This window comes from Cryptotermes secundus, unplaced genomic scaffold (genome assembly GCF_002891405.2).
Source record: "Cryptotermes secundus unplaced genomic scaffold, Csec_1.0 scaffold80, whole genome shotgun sequence".
NCBI classification, from domain to species: Eukaryota; Metazoa; Arthropoda; class Insecta; order Blattodea; family Kalotermitidae; genus Cryptotermes; species Cryptotermes secundus.
Window position 1 is genome coordinate 567,175 of NW_019732856.1, and position 21,829 is coordinate 589,003.

A 21,829-nucleotide genomic window follows, 5' to 3' on the forward strand; every position below is an offset into this window, starting at 1 on the left:
TGGCCGCTTTACCCCTGGGGAAAGAGATCCAAATACCCATTCGATAGGAGGCTGGGTGGGCCCAGAGCCGGTATGGACGACGTGGAGAAGTGAAAATTCTTGCCCCCACCGGGCACTCAGACCCCTCAGTCGTCCTGTCCGTAGCCAGTCCGTATATATAGTGTTATACACCGTATGTACTATAAACTACTGTCTCAGCCTCATGAATATCGTTAACGCAGAAGCCGTCTGGTCCCATTTTGAGGAATATTTGTTGTGTCGAGATGTGTCCACCAAATTGCAAGCTGTGATACCCCTGGACGGGGGAAGGGGATGTATATGGCTTACCCTTTTGACCAGTGCCCGGGTCCCTCCCACCCGTCGAGAGCCCCTAATATTTCTGTCCTGATGGTGCACGTGTAGCTCAGTCATCATCCATCATCCTGCCGGGGCGATGGATTTGTCATAGCAGGGCTGTGATGTAGAGCAGTGTTACGAAGATGGTGTCCCGTGTGTGCGCCGTGCAGACGTGCCCCAATTCTTCGGCCGTGCACAACTCTGAGGAGGTTTCCTCCACGACGGATGTAGCAGTGTCCTACCACAGTTTTCCCTGGCGGAGGAATCACATCGCGGAGAAATGGCTGCAGTTGTTGCGTATCCCGCATTCCGGCTGGAACAGGAAGAGGTGTAGGCTCCAGTTGCGGGTTTGCAGCGAACATTTCTCGGAGAGCAATTACTACATGTATCCTCCGCAAGCCAAGGACCAGAACGTGAAGCTGCTCAAAATTCTGAAGGCGGAAGCCATACCCGACCGTAACCTTCCTCAGGAAGATAACTCACGATGCGACAGTCTGAGGTAAGCCCGTGCCGCGGGATGTTTCTGAGTGCACAGTGTTGCCAGGTTTACTTACCGGACTTCCCCGTGTTTATGAAGTGACCTATGGCGAGCAGGTATTCAGTGCTGCCAACAGGCTCACAGTTCATACCATGTCACTCTATTTTATCAGTTAGTGGTAACTTGAGTGTGTAGAGGACGTATAATTAGGGCACGCGGTAGCGTGGTTGGTTGAGGCACTGGTACAAGCCGGAAGGTTGCGGTTTCGATTCCCGATGAGGTCATTGGATTTTTTTCAGTTGACCTAACCCTCCAGCCGCACTATGGACCTGAGGTCGACCCAGCCTCTAACAGAAATGAGTACCAGGAATCATTCTGAGGGGTGTAGGGCGGCCGGCGCGTAAGGCTGACAACCTTACCAGCACCTGTGAGCCGACTGTCTCGAAAATGTGGGAGTCTCAACGTCTCACAACCACATGGGCCTCCACAGCCTGTTACAGGGATAATTTTACCTTTTTTAAGTTATTACTTGGGTTAGACCCAAGTGGTGGTTACAACTTGAAGAATACCTGCCACCATTTACATTGTGGGATTGTGTGGTGCCGTGTAGTCTGGTAGGTGAATAACCTATTAGACTACAGAATGAATCTCACCGAAGTGGTTGGTGAACACTGAAATCTTGTATTCGAGAGGTGCTCGGTTCGAATCTATCAGTACATCGGTTGCCTTAGGTAAGGATTTTCGTGGCATTCCTCAGTCCCTGTAGGCAAATTCCCAGATAGAGTCTCAATTAGGCCACGACAGTTTCGTTAAAATCCCTCTCCTGTTGTTCATCTAACCATTCGACGCTGTGTAATGTGGCTGCCGACAGCGGCAAGAAATACCGCATACAAAGAATCTTCATCCTCGGGAAAATATGAAATGTCACAGTTTGCTCAAGCATAAGAACTATGTTAATAAAGCTCAACCATTCACTTGCAGATTTTTGCTTTGTTTATAGATCCCTTTGCGTATGTAAAGTATAAGGTAGTGATGTTTGGAGAAGTTGTAGTCCCTATGGACACAAACATTCGTGGATATTTCACCTGCAGCAATAGACTTAGGGCCTACCTGCTTATATTTCGGGCTGAAGTTATGCAAGTTAGGCAATTTTCCAGGACAACACCTGTTTGCGGTCATAGGCCTATTTCTGCAGTAAGTGAGCATAGGCATTAGGGCTGTGCAGTCACAAGAATGTACAGGTAAAGTTGTCCCTTTGATTAACTAATTAAGCATTACGCCATGAAGGCGTATGGGGGAGTGGTTGTATAGATCCAAATTTTCTTGACCACGGCACTAGCTGGAGGTGAGTGGCCAACTTCACGCCCCGGTCGCTTTGCCCCCGGGGAAAGAGCCCCCCTGTACCCATTGGATAGGAAGTTGTGTGGAGCCCAGAGCAAATCTGGACGACGTGGAGAACAGAAAATTCTTGACCCTACCGGGACTCAACACCGAACCTCCAGTCGCTATACCGACTACCTATGAATGCGGTCAACATCGCGATATATCATCGTGGTATGTGCCGTTGGGTAACCGGGCCCTAATATTCGCTAGAGTCGCACTCGGCTTATCCGCTCTCCACCCCTTACCGTTCGTCAGGCTGGTGTCAGCTGCTCGGGTCTCCGCGCTGTTGCCTGGGTAACGCAGCCCTTGTTAAGAAACCTTCCCAGTAACCGCAGGGAGCGTTTTTACGCTAGTCTGTCCGCGCACCTGTAGGGTGCGTTTGTTTTGTGTAACATGAGCGCCTTCTCTGAGGGAAGAACAGTAATTGCAATTATTTGGAAAGTAAATACCAAGGATGTGTTTCGGATCAAAAAGGGACCAATAAAATGAAGAATGAAGGGCGAATTTCCTCGTAACTGTTTTTTCTTGATACAGTTATGGGTCTGTAGTTTAATCAGAGATGTAACCTCGAATTACACATGTGGCTCCGAATGCATAAATTTAGTTGGAGTTGAGATGAAGTTAAAGTAATCTCTGTACTTAATTGGTTTAAGCACTATGTCCTGTAGTGGAATTACAGCTGTACCATTCTTAACCTCAGCACTAGATGGGGGTAATTGTTCAGCTTCGTGCCCCGGCCGCTTTACCGTAGGGCAAACAGCTCGCGGTTACCCTTTGTAGAAGAGACTGAGCTGCAGAGCCGGTCTTGGTGCTATCGAGAAGAGAAAACACTTCGGTTCCTTGTTCGTCCAGCCTTTATCCCGGTTCACGAATTTTAATGAAAGACCTGTTTAAAAGCGTCCGTTTCGAAGCTATCCCTCTAACAGGCCGCGGAAGCCAATAGGGTTGTGAGACGTCGAGGCTACCACATTTTGTAGACAGTCGGCTCACAGATGGCGGTGAGAGTGTCAGCCCTACGCGCCGGTCGCCCTTTACCCCCTAGCAAGATAGTGCAGCTGGAAGGAGTAGGTAAATTGAAGGAATCCAATGATTATTGGTAATCGAACCCGCGACCTTCCGGCTTGTAGCATAGTGTACCAACCAACTAGGCGACCGCGTGCCCCCATCCGTTTGGAAGACCGAGATCTCTTTGACGAGGTTGCAAGTGCGTAACGTTGGTGAAAGGGGGGGGGGGTGTGGAAAAAGTGGTTATTAATGTTTGTAAAATAAAAAATTGGGAAGGCTTGCTGTAACTTGTGGCATATTTTACGCCGCAGTCTGTATCTCAGTATGGCAGCGAATGGTACTATGATTGACAAACAATTGATTTGAACGATTTGGAACGAAGATGTCGTCTAATCAGGATGCTTTTCCGGCGGTTGTCCGTAGGAGCCGAGGAACATTACAAAGAGGGCCGGTCAGAATAGCCGATGTCCGGGCTAAATTTCATTATACAAGCGCTACAGTAAGCTCGGTACAGATGCTGTGACATCTTTCAAGGTCATTTTTCCGGCACTCGCCAAGAGATACTGTGGAAAACAAGATAGTTCGTAACCCGACCGAGATTCGAGAAAAGTTTCGTTATAATATGATTTGGTCGTCCGTCATACAAATAGTACTGCTCCATGATCGGACGTTGGATGCTAATATTTTAAATGGGTAATGAGGAAGTTGCTAAATCAGTTATGCACCGGATTGAATTAATTCAGTACCAGACCCAGTGGTTTGGTGTTACTTCAATGTGGGACCCAGTGGTTGGGTGTTGTTACTTCATTATCGAGTATTTTTCTATTAATATGAGACGAATGGTTGAATTTGTTATTTTAGTACAGGGCAGCATGGTTGAGTATTGTTACTTCAGTATAGGAACCCCGTGGTTGGATATTGTTTCTTCAGTATGGGGACTCTGTAATTTGGTATTGTTACTTCAGTATGGGAACCCTGTGGTTGGATATTGTTTCTTCAGTATGGGGACTCTGTAATTTGGTATTGTTACTTCAGTATGGGAACCCTGTGGTTGTGTATTGTTACTCGTACTTCACTATGTAACCCTGTGATTCGTTATTTATTCTTCAATATCGGGCCCTGTGGTTGGATATTGTTTCTTCAGTATTGGAACCCTGTGGTTGGATATTGTTACGTCAGTATGTAACCCTGTGATTGTTATTTATTCTTCAATATCGGGCCCCGTGGTTGGATATTGTTTCTTCAGTATGGGAACCCTGTGATTGGTTATTTATTCTTCAATATCGGGCCCCGTGGTTGGATATTGTTTCTTCAGTATGGGAACCCTGTGATTGGTTATTTATTCTTCAGTATCTGGCCCTGTGGTTGGATATTGTTTCTTCAGTATGGGAGCCCTGTGGTTGGATATTGTTACGTCAGTATGTAACCCTGTGATTGTTATTTATTCTGTAATATCGGGCCATGTGGTTGGATATTGTTACTTCAATATGGAACCCTGTGATCGGGTATTTATTCTTAAATATCGGACCCTGTAATTGGATATTGTTACTTCAATATGGGTTATTTTTAGGTAGTGTTACTATTTCAGTATTGCTGAACAGTGTTACTTTAATACGAGACGAATGTCTAAGTTTGTTATTTCAGTATGAGGCACCATCGTTGAGTATTGTTACTTCAGTATTGGACCCAGTGACTGGAAATCGTCACTTTAACATGGGACTCTGTGATTGGGTAGTGTTACTGTAGTAAGGGGCCGTGATTAATCTAGGTTCTGCTTGACACTGATCACAGTATCTACCACGAACTCTGCTGCACCGACAATCGTAGTTTATTTATGACAGGTCACGGATTTCAGGTCTAGGACTTTGAAATGTTTCTTGCTCTTACGTTGGCAGGCCTTAGCAGTCAGCTGTTCGGTCTCTCTCGTTCTCCAGTGTTTGTTGCCGAGGCAACGAACTTCTCCGCATCCCAAAGCGAACGAGCACTTCCCAGCAAGGTCATGAGCATTCCAGCTATACTATATATATACTCGTTCACCTCCGAGTTGGGGAGTCGCAACTTTTTGCTGTGGATTCTCCCTGGCGCAGACCTCTTCTTGCTCCCCCCCCCCAAAGAAGGCGCTTAATTAAGCATAGAGCCCTGAAGACGTGAGGCAGTGGACATTTAACGCCAAACATGTTTAACCTCAGCACTAGATTGAGGTGAGTTACCTCCAGATACATTCCCCTCTATGCTGGCACATAAGCCGGAAGGTCGGGGGTTAGATTCTCGATGAGGTCATTGAATTTTTTTTTTCAGTTGACCTAATCCTCCTAGCCGCACTATGGCCCTGGGGTCGACTCAGCCTTCAACAGAAATGAGTACCACGAATCTTCCTGGGAGTAAAGGGCGGCCGGCACGTAAGGCTGACAACCTCAGCGCCGTCTGTGAGCCGATTGTCTAGAAAATGTAGGAACCTCACAACCCTGTTACAGGGATAGCTTTACCATTACCTTTATGCTTCTGAGGTCCAGTAAACTCAGCTGATGGTACACAGCAGATTTTGGTGTATATGGAGTAAACGAATTTAATTACCTATAGTCTGTTTGGAAACAAACTGGTCTAGAAACACAAAATTGGTTCGACGCTTGTGAGTCAGTGTTGAAAAGCCGCACGTTGAGTCCCCATCACCAGAATGCAGAACAGAATATTAATATAGCCTAAAGGTAACTAAGAAGACTTCAGAGCATTGAGCAAGTTCTAATATGTGGTAACAACAAAAAATATTTAAAGTTGAATTCAGTCGTAAGTTATGAGCAGTTTAAATTCTGGAATTCCATTCCGTTTAAAATATTTTCGCTTCCTGTGTGCCACAATATCTAAGAGCTAAATATAAATATAACTTATATGCTTAAAAGCTGTAGGCTTAATTTTACCGTATGTTTCATGCTGGTGTGAAATTTGGTGTCTGATCTAAGGAAAGATTATTTGAGAACAGAGTAAGGTAAGGTAAGGGCCGCGCCATAGTTCAAGCGGTTAGTCGGTGGCTTCCCACCGCGGCGGCCCGGGTTCGATCCCGGCTCTGGTCAAGTGGGATTTGTGGTGGACAAAGTGGCGGTGGGGCAGGTTTTCTCCGAGTACTTCGGTTTTCCCTGCCAATCTTCATTCCACCAGTTGCTCCACAATCACCCTCACCTATCATTTGGGGCTGGTACAATAGGCCATAAGTGGCCGCAGTGGAAAGGACTTAGTCCTACCCCTCCAGCATTAAAAGAAAAAAGATAAGGTAAAGTTGTTCCTGTCCTTAACTTATTACGCAATACGCCATGAAGGCGTATGGGGGTGTGGATGTGTAGACCCGCGTCTTCTTGACCTAGGCACTAGCTGGAGGTGAGTGGTCAGCTTCTAGCCTCGACCACTTTAATCAGGGAAAATAGCCCCCAGTACCCATAGGGTAGGAGGCTATGTGGACCCCAGAGCCGGTCTGGACGACGTGGAGAACAGAAAATTCTTGACCCTACACGGACTCGAACTCCGACCCCTTGGTCGTCCAGCCCCGTTGAGCATATATTAGAACATGGTTCTGAGGAGAATGTTGTGACCTAAGAGAGTGAAAGTAACAGAAAAATGAAGTTGCATGAGGAGGAACTTGGTCAGTTTGTGAATCGGTTGCATAATTGAAGCATGAATTCGCAACTTTAACAAATTGGATTGACGTTTTATAGTCATATATTATTAGGGCTATGAAATCAAGGAGAATGAGATGGACGAGACGTGTAGAATGGATGGGAAAGATGAGAAATTAACATCTTCCTCAACATAATACATGATTCAGTGTAATATTTATGAGGTACATGCAGCCGGCAGTCTGTAGTGATACCTTTATATCTGCAGGGAATGAAGCTGGAACTTATAACACTTATGCCTGGAATGGAAGAAAACCCTATTGGGAAGGGGCGTGGTTTTCTTCAAAAAACAAAACAAAATATTCTTTAATGCCCTCTTCGATCTTGATGGTTCAGGCGTTTAGTTCTAATTATTTTTATAGCTTGCGGCTAACCTAAGGTGAATGGGTTTTGTCTGAAGTTAATAATAGTTCTCTTAAAATTAGATTTTAACCCAAGCTGCATATTTGGTGTCCAGGGTCATGATTAGTTATCAAATGAACTGGAGACGTATATACCCATGGTACGGCCGTGCGGTTACGCACCTCGACTGCCCGCGTTCGTTCCAAGGTCAGGCCATGTGGGATTTGTGGCGGACAAAGTGGCACTGTGGATTGTTTTCTCTGAGTACTTCAATTTCCCTGTCAATTCTGATTCCACCCACTGCCCCACAATAGACCCATTGGTGGTCCGTGTACCCCATCCTACGAAGCAAAGAGAGCCACTAGTATTATTTGATGTTGCTGTATTAACTGATGACTGTATTATATTAGCAATACGTTAGTGTCGTCCATAATGGTGACTGAGGGAAGGGAATCCTGCTCCAATGCAGTGCAAGACAGTGCTCAGTTCCGTGGCCCGCACTGAGGGTTTAGTCCCTCCTGATTGGGAATATGAAGCCAAAAACAGATGTTTTTCAAAATAATGGCAATAGGTTAAAAATAAAAGTATACTTATTAGATCGCCATGGTGTCTGTGCGTCTGTGTATCACTCCATTAACTTTTGAATGGCTGAAAGAATCTTTATCCATCTCAACGGCGTGCTCCATAATTCTCTCCTATCAGTGTTCGTGTCAGTATGTGTAAGTTGCTAAGCAACGGCTCGGTAAGAACCTTGCCGCGACAATGAATACATACGAAACAATAGATGAATTGTTGGACGCGTCGTATTCTCTGCGGTCAGTGTCATATCAAAGGAAAGTCGGCGATTAGTTGATTAGATTCCCGATGACGTCATATATTTCCCTCGAGCCACACTATGACCTTAGGTTCGCCCCAGCCTCCTGACTGAAATGAGTACCAGGAATCTTCCGGGGGGTAAAGGGTGGCCGGCGTGTAAGGCTGACAACCTCACCGCCATCTGAGAGCCGATTGTATAGAAACTGTGGGAGCCCCTACGTCTCATAACCCTATGGCTCTCCACAGCCTTTTACAAGGATAACTTTACCTATTTTACCTTTACCTTATGCCAGAAACCCGAGATTAACGGCCATGGGGATCCGTTGCACTGACCACGCGACATCCTCTATCGGTGTAGTTCACTTGCGGACTACAGGCCACGGAGTTTTTTTCTACCAGAAGATAACATTAAATGCCATAATCATTCGGAATCTGGGAACTTTCTGTTCGGCGTGACGGTAGACCAGCCCATCCATCCCGTTCCGTACAGAGGAATCTGACAAAGAATGGTTTCACAGCATGCGATGTGAGTTTCTCACAGCGGTACGGTCTTCTGGGGGGGGGGGTCACGCTTGTCGTTTAGCTCGGAAGACCTACATATCTACCTATCTGCACGGTGTAACATCTAGAATTACGGTCATATAAATGGTATCACTGCTTCAACCATCGCCTCTTCGCCGATCTAGTCCCTGCCAATTTCTGCTTGTTCCGAAGAGCTCCGGTCGCCCTTGAAAGGACGGTAAATTGCAGAAGAGTGAAGGGCGGTGTGCAGTAAACCCTGTCACAACTCAACGTACAGAAGCAAGAGTTAAACTCTTAACTCACGTATGAATGGTGCTACACGCGTGAGGCTGATAATGAGATAATTTAGCGGAGTGGCCACAAAGAAAGCGTAAGAAAGAGGACCTAGTACACATGGAGAGTGGTTCAGAGTGAAGTGGAGATGTTCAGTTGCCATGGAAACCAGCGGGCGCCTGTCTCTCTCTCCCAGTGATCAGATCACGACGCGGTTTCTCCTGCGGCCTGGGTTTGGAATGTTCTCATATCCGCAGAGAGTAAGGCAGGATGAACTGCAGTAATTACTGCTGCACGGTACTGTTTACATGTGGAGTTTAATCATAATTTCTTCTGTCTTGTTCGAGAAACTAGTCTTTTTGTGTTTGAGAATGTTTTCAACCTAAGCAAGAACAAGTAACAAGAAGATGGAGAAAAATGTTTATCTGGGGGAACGCGGTAGCGTAGTTGGTTGAGGCACTATGCTACAAGCCGGAAGGTAGCGGGATCGAATCATGATGAGGTCATTGAATTTTTTAAGTTTACCTAATCCTTCCAACCGCACTATGGCCCTGGGGTCGACTCAGCCTCTAACAGAAATTAGTACCAGGAATATTCTTGGAATATTCTTTGGGGTAAAAGACGGCCGGCGCGTAGGGCTGACAACCTTACCGCCATTCGTGCTACATGTGTTGCCCATCCTATCCTACTTGACTTGATCATTGTAATTACATTTGGCAAAGAGTACAAGTTATGAAGCCCCTCATTATGCATTGTGCTACCAGTTCCAATAAGTTTACGAAATTAATGCTGAAACACTGTGCAAGTTGAAGACGCGTATGGCTGATGACAGTTATACCAGTTATGTTCTGGTAGCAACGCTGCAGACCCATACTCATATTGAAGTCTGCGAGAGGCCCGATCAAATAACACATTCTCATAGCCCCTGTTACCTCCGAGAATGTAAAGAAGCGAATATTTTCTGATATCGCAGGATGTTGATAAGCCTGCACTCCAGACTAAATGAGGCTGGGGCTCTATAGTTTCAAGGTCACGCGACTCTTTCTGTCCTTGTTGTGCCCAGCTGATGGAGATCTATTTATGTAAACAAGGCTCCCTCCCCTCGGCCTGGCTTGCAGTCAACGGGTTGAGTGTTCTACGGTCCATGATCGGTTATAAAACAGGATAGATTGTTCGGTATTTGAATTGTGGAGCTCCTGAGCTAGTGGTGCGCTACAAGTGTCAGTATCTGTTGCTGTTGCCATACTAAAGTAAGATATTTTTTCGCCGTTCTGAAGGATTCCCAAGCGACAGACCTTACGTGTTCTTTACTACTACATATTCAGCCTGTTAGAACAGTGATCTTAAATATTCATTTGCGAAGAGGGTCAAACGAGCCCTATGAATTGTCTTATTAGTATCATTTGGTCTACTGGTCAGAGTTCCTAGCTACAGATCCAGAGGTCCCGGGTTCGATTTTCGGCGCTACCAGATTTTCTTAGAGGTAATGGGTCTGGAACTCAGCCTCGTGAGGATAATTGAGGAGGTACTTGAATGGAAAAGTAGCGGCCCCGGTCTAGAAAACCGAGATTAACGGCCGTGGGTATTCGTTGCGCTGACCACGCGACACCCTCTATCCGCTAAAGTTCGCATTAACTTCGCCGCTTGCGGACTAAAGCCACGGAGTATTTTTTCAGAAGTTAATTCTGAATTGGAACAGGCCAGAGGGCCCAATCCGTAAAGGCTGAAGAAGGTAAACTAATTTTTCTTCTGGAGAGGAAATTAATTATGAAGGGGCATATAAAAGTTTGAAGCGGAGCCTGGAAATTTCAAGAAAATACACGTTTCTGTTGCCTTATTTAAGGACAAAGATCCTAACCTCAGGTTGTCAGAATTTCGTGGTTTGAACGAAGATGAACACACCGGGCAAGTTAACTAATGCTGTAAATGCTTTTGTAGTTGGTTTGTGCCCTTTTGGAAGCTCAACCGAAATAGTCACTATCACGATAGTTTTCATAGTTTTCCTGAGGTCCTCCAGGCGACTGCTAGAATATCTCGAAACCGACCATAGCCACTTCTTTCCCAGTATATTCGATTAACTACCTTATCATATTGTCACGTGTATTAGTGACTATGGATGGAGTTTGGAGTGGTGAATCGATTCATTGACGACTTACAGGTTGTAACGACAAGCAACTAACACAATTTCTGATTTCCACACTACGAATTACTCTACATTAAGTCTTCTCAGTCTACTTTCACTGGCCTTTACTTGGTGATAGCTCTCCACAATGGCTATTTCTTTGCAGTGTCTTCACTAGACGTTACCTGGTAACGAATTCTTCAGTTTCCGTTGCTCCCTGTTTAACACTCGACAACCGAACCCTCAACTGCCCAATAGCTCCAGTTGTCTCACAGACCACGGCAGAAAAAAAAACAGACTCTGTTGTTGAAAGGGCTTGTTTACTGATTCGTTGCCTAACAACAGACGTCCTGCTGTTGCGCACATTGGCTCTCGCGGGTATATGTTTACCGAATCGTTGTCTAGCAGTGGGTCTTTACGTCACGTTATCATTTGAGTCCACATGTCAGCAGCCAATACAGCGTTCCAAGCCATCCATTCAGATGCTTACATTATTCTTGGAGCAATATGGGAACCGTTCTTCTAGTTTCGGACACGGATTATACAATTTTACCCTGTTATGCCTCGTAATGTAAGCTAGTGTTTAAAATTACATTTAATTGGGCTTATTATTAACATAAAATCGTTAAAATCTATATCATATCCATCGCTGTCCTTGGTGTCTCCTTCGTTTGAGTTAATGCTCCTCTAGTATTTTTAGAATTGTCTAGCTTTTCTTTGTGTTTCAGCCATCGCATTCATTTTTCTGACCTTGCTTCCTTAATATCAACGGATGCGCCATAGCTCAAGCGGTTAGTCGCTGGCTTCCCACCGCGGCGGCCCGGGTCCGATCCCGGGTCTGGTCAAGTGGGATTTGTGGTAGACAAAGTGGCGCTGGGGCAGGTTTTCTCCGAGTAATTCGGTTTCCCCTGCCAATCTTCATTCCACCAATTGCTTCACAAGCACCCTCACCTATCATCTGGGGTTGGTACAATAGGCCAGAAGTGGCCGCAGTGCAAGGGGCTTAGTCCCACCCCACTAGCAACAAAAAAATAATATCAACGGATAGTTCTCAATTCGTTCGCATGTCTGCCCTGCACTTGTGGCTTGGAGTCAGCATCTCTTCCGTTTCCAATTTTCTTCTCTTTGTTAAGCCTGCTCAGTTCTACATAGCCATATTTAAGCTACAACACGAACATTACAGTAATCTGAAAACAGAACCCTGTTCTTGTGATCAGGCTTAGCGTTTCACTCTCGTTATGAAAGCTCTTAAGTAATTGTAGTCGCCATTGTGCTTAAGTGCCATGATATCGTATTCTGGGCCTCGCATTGTAGACGTACAGTAGAAATGAAGCTTTTCTTTAAATATTTAAACTTATTTATTTACAGTGTAATGATTAACACGTGTATTTTAAATTAAAGCCAATGAGACGTCATGACCTTCGTGACCTGGGAAGGTCAGGTGATATTTCTCTATACTACGGCGTCCAGACCGGCTCTGGGGCTCACCCACGCTCTGTTCAGTGGGTACCGGGGACATTTTGCTCGGGGATAAAGCTGACCGCTCACGTTCGTTTAATGCTGAGGCCAAGCATGGTGAAGCTGTACTTCCACTCCCACATACGTGTTCACATGGACAGTTTCACCTTTATTTTACCAGCACCTTCGTGAGCATGTGTAAGTGCATGCTGACTGATTGGAGTTCTCAGGAATTTCCCGTCAATGCGCAGCGTGAAGTAATCGTACACGGGGACGCACTGTGCAAAAGTTGTTCAGTAGAAGCCGAAAGGAAACAAAAACAGAATGGGAGAAGCAAAACAGTAGCATAGTTTTTCCAGCTATGCTAAAATACAGCACAGAGCTAACTAGAAATTGCTAACCGGTAACATTTTGCAGACCAGCTGTTGATAACAAAGACAGAGAATGCGAAACTTGCATAAGTTTATCTTCTTCGGGTGATCTTCACATCCGTAAAGAAAAGAAATGTCTTCCGAGATACAACGCCATGAAGTCCGTTGAAAAGTCATCCGACGTTTCGAAGGAATACGTTGTCTCCATCTTCACGGTCGAAGAATAAGTTCTGTTCGCTGCTTGCTTCATGCTGGTTTCTTTCTAGGCCTATTCCATCGTAAAGATGAAGGCGACATGTTCCTCCAAAACGTCGTTTACTTTCAACGTACTTCATGGTGTAATATCTCTCAAGATATAATTCTTCATAACCACCACAACAGCAGACTTGCCCTCTTGCGGCACGTGAGAAAGCCTGCAGGTTACGTTATTCAGATGACGGAGCAGGGGAAACTGATCAATATCTGACACGAAGTTCGCGGAACGTGCGTGTTTTGTTTCATCAGACGGTGCAACAAGTATTCAGCGATTACTCGATAAGTTTATTTCAACATCATCACCTGTTCCACGCAAGTAAACGCGCTTTTTCCGTCCGCGTGGTATGAACCAACTCCAACAGCCGCCGCCTGTGGGTGGGTGGTGGCCGAGTTTTGAATTGTAGCCTCAGTAGCAATGCTGTCGGTGCCTGGGCGACAGCTTAGTCTTGCTACGTCGTCACGCCCATCATTAGCCTGCCACATACAGACTTTGTTATATTGTTCCTTTGTTTAAATTCCACTTTTCGTTATGCAGCGTCGAATGGGATGAAAGCCAGAAGGATGAGAGTCGCAGCTCCTTCCTTACGGATTACAGAATTAGCTGCTTGAACTGTGAACCTTACGTACAGTTCGTAGGATTCCAAGGGCGGAGAAGACATACTTCCATAAGTGTGCCTTACTTTGCAAGTGTGGCATTTGAAAATATACCGCTTTATTATTGTGTTATGGGTCATAACTATAAGATAACATATTTGTGAATGTGTTTTGTTCAAAGTCAGTTTTAAACTGCAGTTGGTTCCCTAACCTCAGACTCAGTTTCCTGAAAGTATGAGCTGTTGGACCTCCTCAAGGACTATCGCCATTATCGTGTCCTGGAGATTTGTGCTGGCGGGAGCGTAGGCTCCTGGTAGAGCCATCCATTCCAGACAGGTCAAAGGGTATGAGCCAGAGGAAGTGTAGCCCATGGCCCTCCAGGTTGGGCTTTGAACGTGGAACTAACGACCCTACTTGGAAAGTGCTACTGTTTCGAAACCTTCCAGAGAACCAAGCCGGACGGCTGAACAGGAACCTGTGGAGGGACCATGGACGAGATCAAGACCGACACAAGGTTGCAGCGCCAGTGAAGAAGAAGACGAGGAAGAAGTACTCATGTGACGATATTTCTGTCTGATTGGTGTTCGAGCCAACGATTCTGGAGTTCAAGCGGTCGAAGACACAACGCTCCTTTGAACGCATGGCCCCTGTGAGTGACCTTAGTGTGAAACTGCATGGGCTATTTGAGATTCCACGTCAGTCTCAGTCAACATAGTCGGTATCTGAGCCTTCATTTCGAAACTGGGATCTGACGTACTAAGAAATGCGAAACACCGAACGCGATGTGTTTTCTGCGTAGCATCGGGATATAAAACGGAAACCGTGGCACGGTTGAAGGGAGCGGCGTCTCAATAATAGGTTATACCCCCTTCAATTGATACTGCGCGATCACACATTGGGGGTAAGATGAAACACAAAATGTAATTACCGTGACTATTTCTTTCTCATTGACTCTACAGTCCCCTGATGCTGTTGAAAGTAATAATTCTTTATCGTGGGAATCATGCGAAACACACACATATACACTTTGTAGGCATGAAGCAGCATTTGTGAATGCTAAATCACGTAGCACATGCCATAACTACTGTGCTATAAGGGGTTAAGTTTAAAACCAAGTTTTTGCCTTGAGGACCTGAGGAAAACAGGAAGAAACTAATCAGTAAAGTAGGGCTCTCGCTGAGATCTGGGCCGTGGCTTTTCGAATACGAAGCAGAGCTACCTGGGTCTACTCGGTGAAGTATTGGTTACTAGAGACTATGTTTGGATTGGATGAACGGATTTATTAACACCTTTTACAACAAACTCGTACTTACAAGCGATACAACGCTATCGCTGATTTACACAATTTTTCTTTGGAGCTACAGCCCCTATTTGGGCCTTGGTCTACCTCCATGAAACTCTCCGTTTCACTTCGGTTTACTAGATCTTAGACATTCGGTAGGACTCCTTGGGCGGGTGATCAGCTCGTCGCAAGTCTTCTACCTTTACACAAACACAGAAAATCTCACACATACACAAACACTAAACATCCATACCCTGAGTGGGATTCGAACCCACGATCCCGGTTTCAGAGCGAGCGAAGACAGTGCATGCCTTAGACCGCTGGGCTACCGTGACCGGCGATTTACAGAATTTACAGTCCCCTTTAATCACGCACTAGGATTCTTCGTCTTCACTAGTCGTATTCTGACAACAGATTTATCACAGTCTCACTGTCACTTCAACTCACACAAGAGTCTTCTTGGCACAGTCTAATTCCTTTCTTGCCCGTTGCATAGCAACCGTCGCCGCTCGGACCACAGAAATCACCGCTCCTGTATTGTTGGCTCGTGTGTGTTGCGGGCACTGCCTGGCGGTGGGTATATGCGACATTAAAATGTCCGTTTGGCGTATTTGGTATCGGAATCCGGAAAACAGCGCGCTGTATGAACCTGTTACATTCCACCGGTTTGTGAATATGAAACCGATTTACTTGGGAGTTACAAGAAAGTATAAAAAGGAAACGCATTCAGCTCCCATAAGTGGCAGTCCTTGTTATCCAGTTCGGATGAAATTCTGTTTGGGCGCTTAACTACTCCAGATTTAATATAGATTTACTTTTAGAGAGGATGGAGAACGTTTTCTATTTGACGTTTTATCCAAGTGTTCGCCCCTTTAATTAATGGATATAAAGTCGATTCAGTTACATTGATTATTTACGGCTCATTAAGTAAGTGAAAGTAATACACCTAAAAGGCATGTACTGTCTTCGCTCGCTTGGAAACGGGGATCGTGGGTTCGAATCCCACTCAGGGCATGGATGTTTAGTTTGTGTGTGTGTGTGCCTTTTTCTGTGTTTGTGTGCAGGCAGAGGCCTTGCGACGAGCTGATCACCCGCCCAAGGAGTCCTACCGAATGTGTAAGATCTAGAAAAACCGAAGTGAACGGAGAAGTTCATGGAGGTAGGCCTAGGCCCACTGGGGCTGTAGTGCCAAGGGGAAAAAAAACACCTAAATTCGCATTAATCTAGCCATACATGTTTGTAGCTATGTTACCATGACTCGGTCTGCAGAAGCCGTTTGTAAATACAGAGTGACTTGCATGAGACCCAACCAGGTATAAAGCCCTTATATTGCATACAGGTCCAAAATGGATCTTAGAGATATGATAAGATGGTCTGGATTGGATTGATATGGCTCAGGATAAGGACCAGTGTAGGGCTCTTGTGAACACGGTAATGAACCTTCCGGTTCCATAAAATGCTGGAAAATTCTTTCTTGAGAAGCTAGACAATTGGCGGCTTCTCAAGAAGGGCTCAGCTCCATGAGTGAGCGTGTGAGTATTATAGTGTATACTTCATCAATTTAAAATGCCCAAAAACATGAACAATTTGATCTGATTCTGTATTTCTATTCAATGACACTATGTCCAGATTCTGCGTTCTCACATGTAAACAGCCATGCAGTTCAAAAGCCAGAAGTCTATCGGAATTGGAAAATTTCGTTATTAAATTCTGAAAGCATGTTCACTTTCAAAATTTCGTTATTAAATTCTGAAAGCATGTTCACTTTTACATGAGTGTAGGCCTAATATTTATTTAATAATTGTGTGCCATCTTGCCGAAGATTCAGAAAACACGTATTCCCTCAGTATTATTTCTCCGCCGGCCCCATTTCCGGGCCTGGGACCAAAGTTTACCTGGTCGTGTTTCAGAATGGTTGTGTAGGAGGCATAGTATCAGGAGGGGCGACAGCCAAGATGGCGTCTCGCGAGGGGACGAGAAAGAATGGAATGATGGTAGGGGAGAATTTTCAGACTCAGCGTTGCCAAGTTGCATCTCACTGGGTTTGCCAGTCGGCCTTTTTTCTTGTTTCTTTTTATCTCGGGATTTTTCGAAACTTTTGCCGTTCTGAACTTTTATACGTAGCATTTGCGGCTGTTTAGTAGTTCGGGAAACTTAGGACAGGAACGTTTGTTGCGGAGATAGAAAGGCTTGGTGCATGTGTAATGATTTAGACTGCAGGTAATGAGGTGCACTTCGTTTCGTTTCACCTGGGCTGTTGTTTCTTACGATATTTTCGTGTCCAGTTCCCGCGCCCACCTCGGGTTATTCATATTTACATTAGTTGGTATTCGTATAGGCTGTCTTCAGTTTTGCTGGTGACCTTGAAACGTGATCTGTTTGTTGACCTCAGAAAACTTGCTTTCAGAAGTAATTTTCGGGTTCTTGAGAATCAGACGTTCATATTCATTGGAGTATCACGGGCAAGCGAAGATTATAAGCATACTGTAGGCCAAAGATTGCACGAAGTTGAAGTCTTGTCCCCTGGAAGCTATTTTGCCACTCGCGTAATGGTCCGTTTCCTATATACAGTTCTATACTCTCCAGCTTTCCATATATGTCATAAGGGATAGTACATATTATGATAGTGAAAAAACCCATCTCTGATTCTTACGACCCCCCCCCCCCATGAATAGGAAAAGTGGTTTTGTATATCCAGCACTTGAACGGTTAGATGAATTGTATTCATACTTGGTATTTACAATTTTATTGATCATAAGCCGGTGCTCGGTGAATATGAACATTGCGGCTCCAAAAAATAGAGATTCTTTCTGTGCCCCCCCCCAAACAATGGACATTTCTTCAAACAGCCCTAATGATTCTGAGTAATTGTCCCGGGATGAATTTCGGATAGGTGATATCTTCAGGAAAATAACGGTACGCCCTTTGGCGGCCGAAAAACGAAATGTGAATTTGTCTCGAGACCGGTTTGATTGATTTTGATATAAATTTTAATCGCCTGTGTTGGGGCACGCCGTGGCGTAGTTGGTTGAGGCACTATGCTACAAGCCGGAAAATAGCGGCTTCGATTCCCGGTGAGGTAATTGGATTTTTTTTTTTCAATTTCCCTAATCCTTCCGGTCGCACTATGGCCCAGAGGTCGACTCAGCCTCTAACAGAAATGAGCAACAGGAAGATTTTTGGTGTGTAAAGGCTGCCAGCGCTTAAGGCTGACAACCTTACCGCTATCTTTGAGCCGATTGTCTAGAAGATGTGGGGGCCTCGACGTCTCTCAACCCTGTGGACCTCCACGGCCTATTACAGGGAGAGCTTTACCTTTTTTTTAATCATATATGTAGGCAGTGGACCAAAATAATATTTTGTAAGCTAAGATATCCTAAACATAAAGAGATTCGAATAACGGACCACCGTTCGGGGCTCAGTCACATTATTTTTCTCACAATTTCTAGTATTTAGCGTCCCAAATAAAACTGCTAATTTATGCACACCCAAGTAGCATCTGTTTTCGAATAGTAGGAACCTGTTAGCTGTTAAACACATATAAAAATGTTGGTGCAGTGCCTTTGCACCCATTTTTTACAGTATAAGCGTCAGTGTCTTTTAAGGCAAGCTCAGAACGTAATCAGAGTTTTCAATACTAAACTGTATCGGCTAAGTTTGTATTAAAAGCGTCATCATAATGCCAGGAAACTATTAATTCTCAGGGCGGTACTAACAACAGTAGGTCTATGGCCACCACAGGTGAAGGTACGAAAGACCTAATCAGTTGGCACAGAATTGGAGGATAAGAGGACGTTAAAGAAACGGGTCTTAGACAAATAGGCCGAGATTGTGACAGTTTGTCTTAAGTAGCTTAAAGACTCGCTCCTCTTCAGTATCTTTGATTCAGATGAAGAGTACGCTTCTACCATGAAGACGGAGGTTGCAAGTTTCTCCGCAACATGTTACCTATCTACCAAAATGTACGGCATCGAATCTCGCATCCAAGAAGACAGGACTTCGTGGTCATGATCACGAGAACCTCAAACCCAAGGCTGCATTTAGATGCTATGCCGCCACAGCAAAGTCTCATGTTTTTTTCCCCCCTTTGGTGCCACAGCCTTGGACTACCTCCATGAAACTCTCCGTTTCACTTCGGTTTACTAGATCGTAGACATTAGGTGTGACTCCTATGGCGGGTGAGCAGTTCGTCGCTAGACCTCTACCTATGACGCGCACACACGTTCTAAATATCCATGCCCTGAGTAGGATTCAAACCCACGTTCCCGGCTTCCGAGCGAGCGAATACATTGCATGCCTTAGACCGTTCGGCTATTGTGACCGGCAAGGTTCATGGTTAATGGTACGAAAAGAAAGGGCTTTAAGTTGTTAGGAAGTTTCGGGGGGTCGCTGTTTGTATGTTCACACTAAGTAAATTGAGTTTGGCTGGTTCATCTTCTTGTACTCGTCAGAAGTTAAAGTTCTTTCTGAATTTTAGGAGATTCACGTTGAGTTATGTAAAACTGAATGCAGCCCCTGGAAATTATTGATTGAGAATCGTGCCTTTATCACTGTAGAGTTGAGGCCTATTGGCGTTTGGAGACGTCAGTGTTTGACGTTAATTTTGATTAAATTAAAATGGCATATAAAGTCCCCCATCTGCCTTCCTGACGTTAGTCAGCCAGTGAATGAATAAAAGGTCTAGGCTCTGAGAACGTGTGTGACGCATGTTTTCTTCCTAGTAGAAACTCCATCTGGACCTGCGAATTGGCAAGTGTTTGAAACTGAGACGTTCCTTCAGCACTGATATAAAGGGGCCGGCAGGAATCATACAATTTTTTTTATTCACTTAGTGGGGGATGGAGTCCAACTGGGTCCACTTTGCACGGCGGCCACTGATTGGCCTATTGTAGCCTGCCCCGGGTGATTATGATGATGGAGAATTTGGTGGAATGAAGATTGGCAGGGGAAACCGAAGTACTCGGAGGAAACCCGCCCCAGCGCCACTTTGTCCACCACAAATCCCACTTGACCAGACCTGGGATCGAACCTGGGCCGCCGCGGTGGGAAGCCAGCGACTAACCCGCTTGAGCTATAGCTCGGCCATATCATACAAATTAGTGGCACATTTATATCCATAGTAGGCTTATGCATTAGCGCGAACTCTTTTAGGCCTAAATTGTAAAATTAAACTTTCAAATTTATCTCTGTCACCATAGGTTTTGTATGAAATTTGATTATGCGAAAAAAAGTAAAGGTAAAGATATCACAGTTAACAGGTCTTGGAGGCCCACAGGGTTGTGAGACGTCGAGGCTCCCACATTTTCTAGCCAATCGGCTCACAGATGGCTATGTGGTTGTCAGTCTTACGTGCTGGCCGCCCTTTACCCCCAGGAGGATTCCTGGTACTCATTTCTGTTAGAGGCTGAGTCGCGATATTGCGGCTGGAAGGATTAGGTGAATTGAAAAAACGGTGGCTTCATCGGGAATAGAACCAGTGACCTTCCGCCCTGTCGCATATTGCCTAAACCAACTACGCTATCGCGTGTTCCGATTATACAAAAAGGGACCACTTTTTCATTCAACGGCCTACAAAATAAAATGACTACAAACTCGCCATATTTTTTTTAATTATTATACTATTAAAAATTTCAGACCCTACATTAAGTGACGCTAATATATTATTCACATCGGAAGTTTGCTCTACGGTGATTGTTAGTAGTTATGAACGAGAAGGCACGAACATGGGAGAGTCTTCAGAAGGATCGTGTCAATTGGTTCAACAGTTTTTAGAGGTAATAGTATACATGCACACAGACACATGGTAACTACATTAGACGGAAAGGGTGGCTAAAATTGTGTAAAGCCTTAATTCGTAAATACAAAGGAACTGAAAGTTAACCAAACTTACTGTCGTGTGAAGGATATACAGAAGAGGACAGTGAACATTTTTTTTGCCCAGAATCAGTCCGAATCGTTTTATGACTTGTGTCATTAAATGGAGGTACAGGATGTCTTTGGCATGCCTTTATCGGTTTGCGGCGAGTTTTTAACCTCACAGTCATTTTTCTATTACGAGTTTCATGGGATCATTCGAGTCCTTCTGGTTGTGCCACACGCTTGAGTCCTTCTGGTTGTGCCACACGCTCGAGTCCTTCTGGTTGTGCCACACGCTTGAGTCCTTCTGGTTGTGCCACACGCTCGAGTCCTTCTGGTTGTGCCAAATACCCGAGTCCTTCTGGTTGTGCTACACGCTCGAGTCCTTCTGGTTGTGCCACACGGTTGGTGTGAATTGTGCAGCCGACCCATATGTCTCAGATTCTCTCTGCAGTCTGTTCAAAGGAAGCCTCACACAACGCATTTGTTTTGGGCTGGCCTGTGGACATGTGTGCAACTTACTGTTAGGTATACTTTTCATTGGTGATACACATTATACAGGGTGTTTCACGACTTTAGGGCATAACTGCAGGAAGTGATTTCCTAGGCCTTTGTGATCAGAAAAGTTCATATAAACATGTGTCCGATTTTGGACTGTTACGGAGTTATGACCGTTTTAAACTCAGAATAGAAGGTAACGATTACTGACAATAAACGGAACAAAATAATAAACCAGCATAATACATGATATATTTAAAGCATGAATGTAAAGTTAACTTCGTGAAATTACCTTTAATTTGAATTGATTGGTGCTTAAAGCTGATTTTCGAAATGCCACCGCCGGCCGCAACACAGGCTGCCGATCGGTTGGGAACCGCGCCGGACATAGCAACCCACCCCGCCTTAGGTAGCTCTCATGTGTCAAGATAACGAGAACGTTCTGTCTGTAGCTGGCTAAAGATAGCGACCTGCCAGCTGACAAACGCGGTTCATACGAGGGCGTGTACGGGAATGAAAAAAACGGTCATAACTCCGTAACCGTCCAAAATCGGACACATGTTTATATGAACT

At 45.0% G+C, this 21,829-nt stretch overlaps 1 protein-coding gene across 1 annotated transcript in view; it reads left to right on the forward strand.

Annotated features, from left to right (window-relative positions):
- Positions 1-719: 719 nt before the first annotated feature.
- LOC111867733 (polyhomeotic-like protein 2) overlaps positions 720-21,829 on the forward strand; it is a 113,449-nt gene continuing 92,339 nt past the window's right edge. The window contains exon 1 of the mRNA XM_023857833.2: positions 720-835. Within this exon, the coding sequence (XP_023713601.1) occupies positions 720-835 (116 nt within the window). The remainder of the gene's footprint in view (positions 836-21,829) is intronic.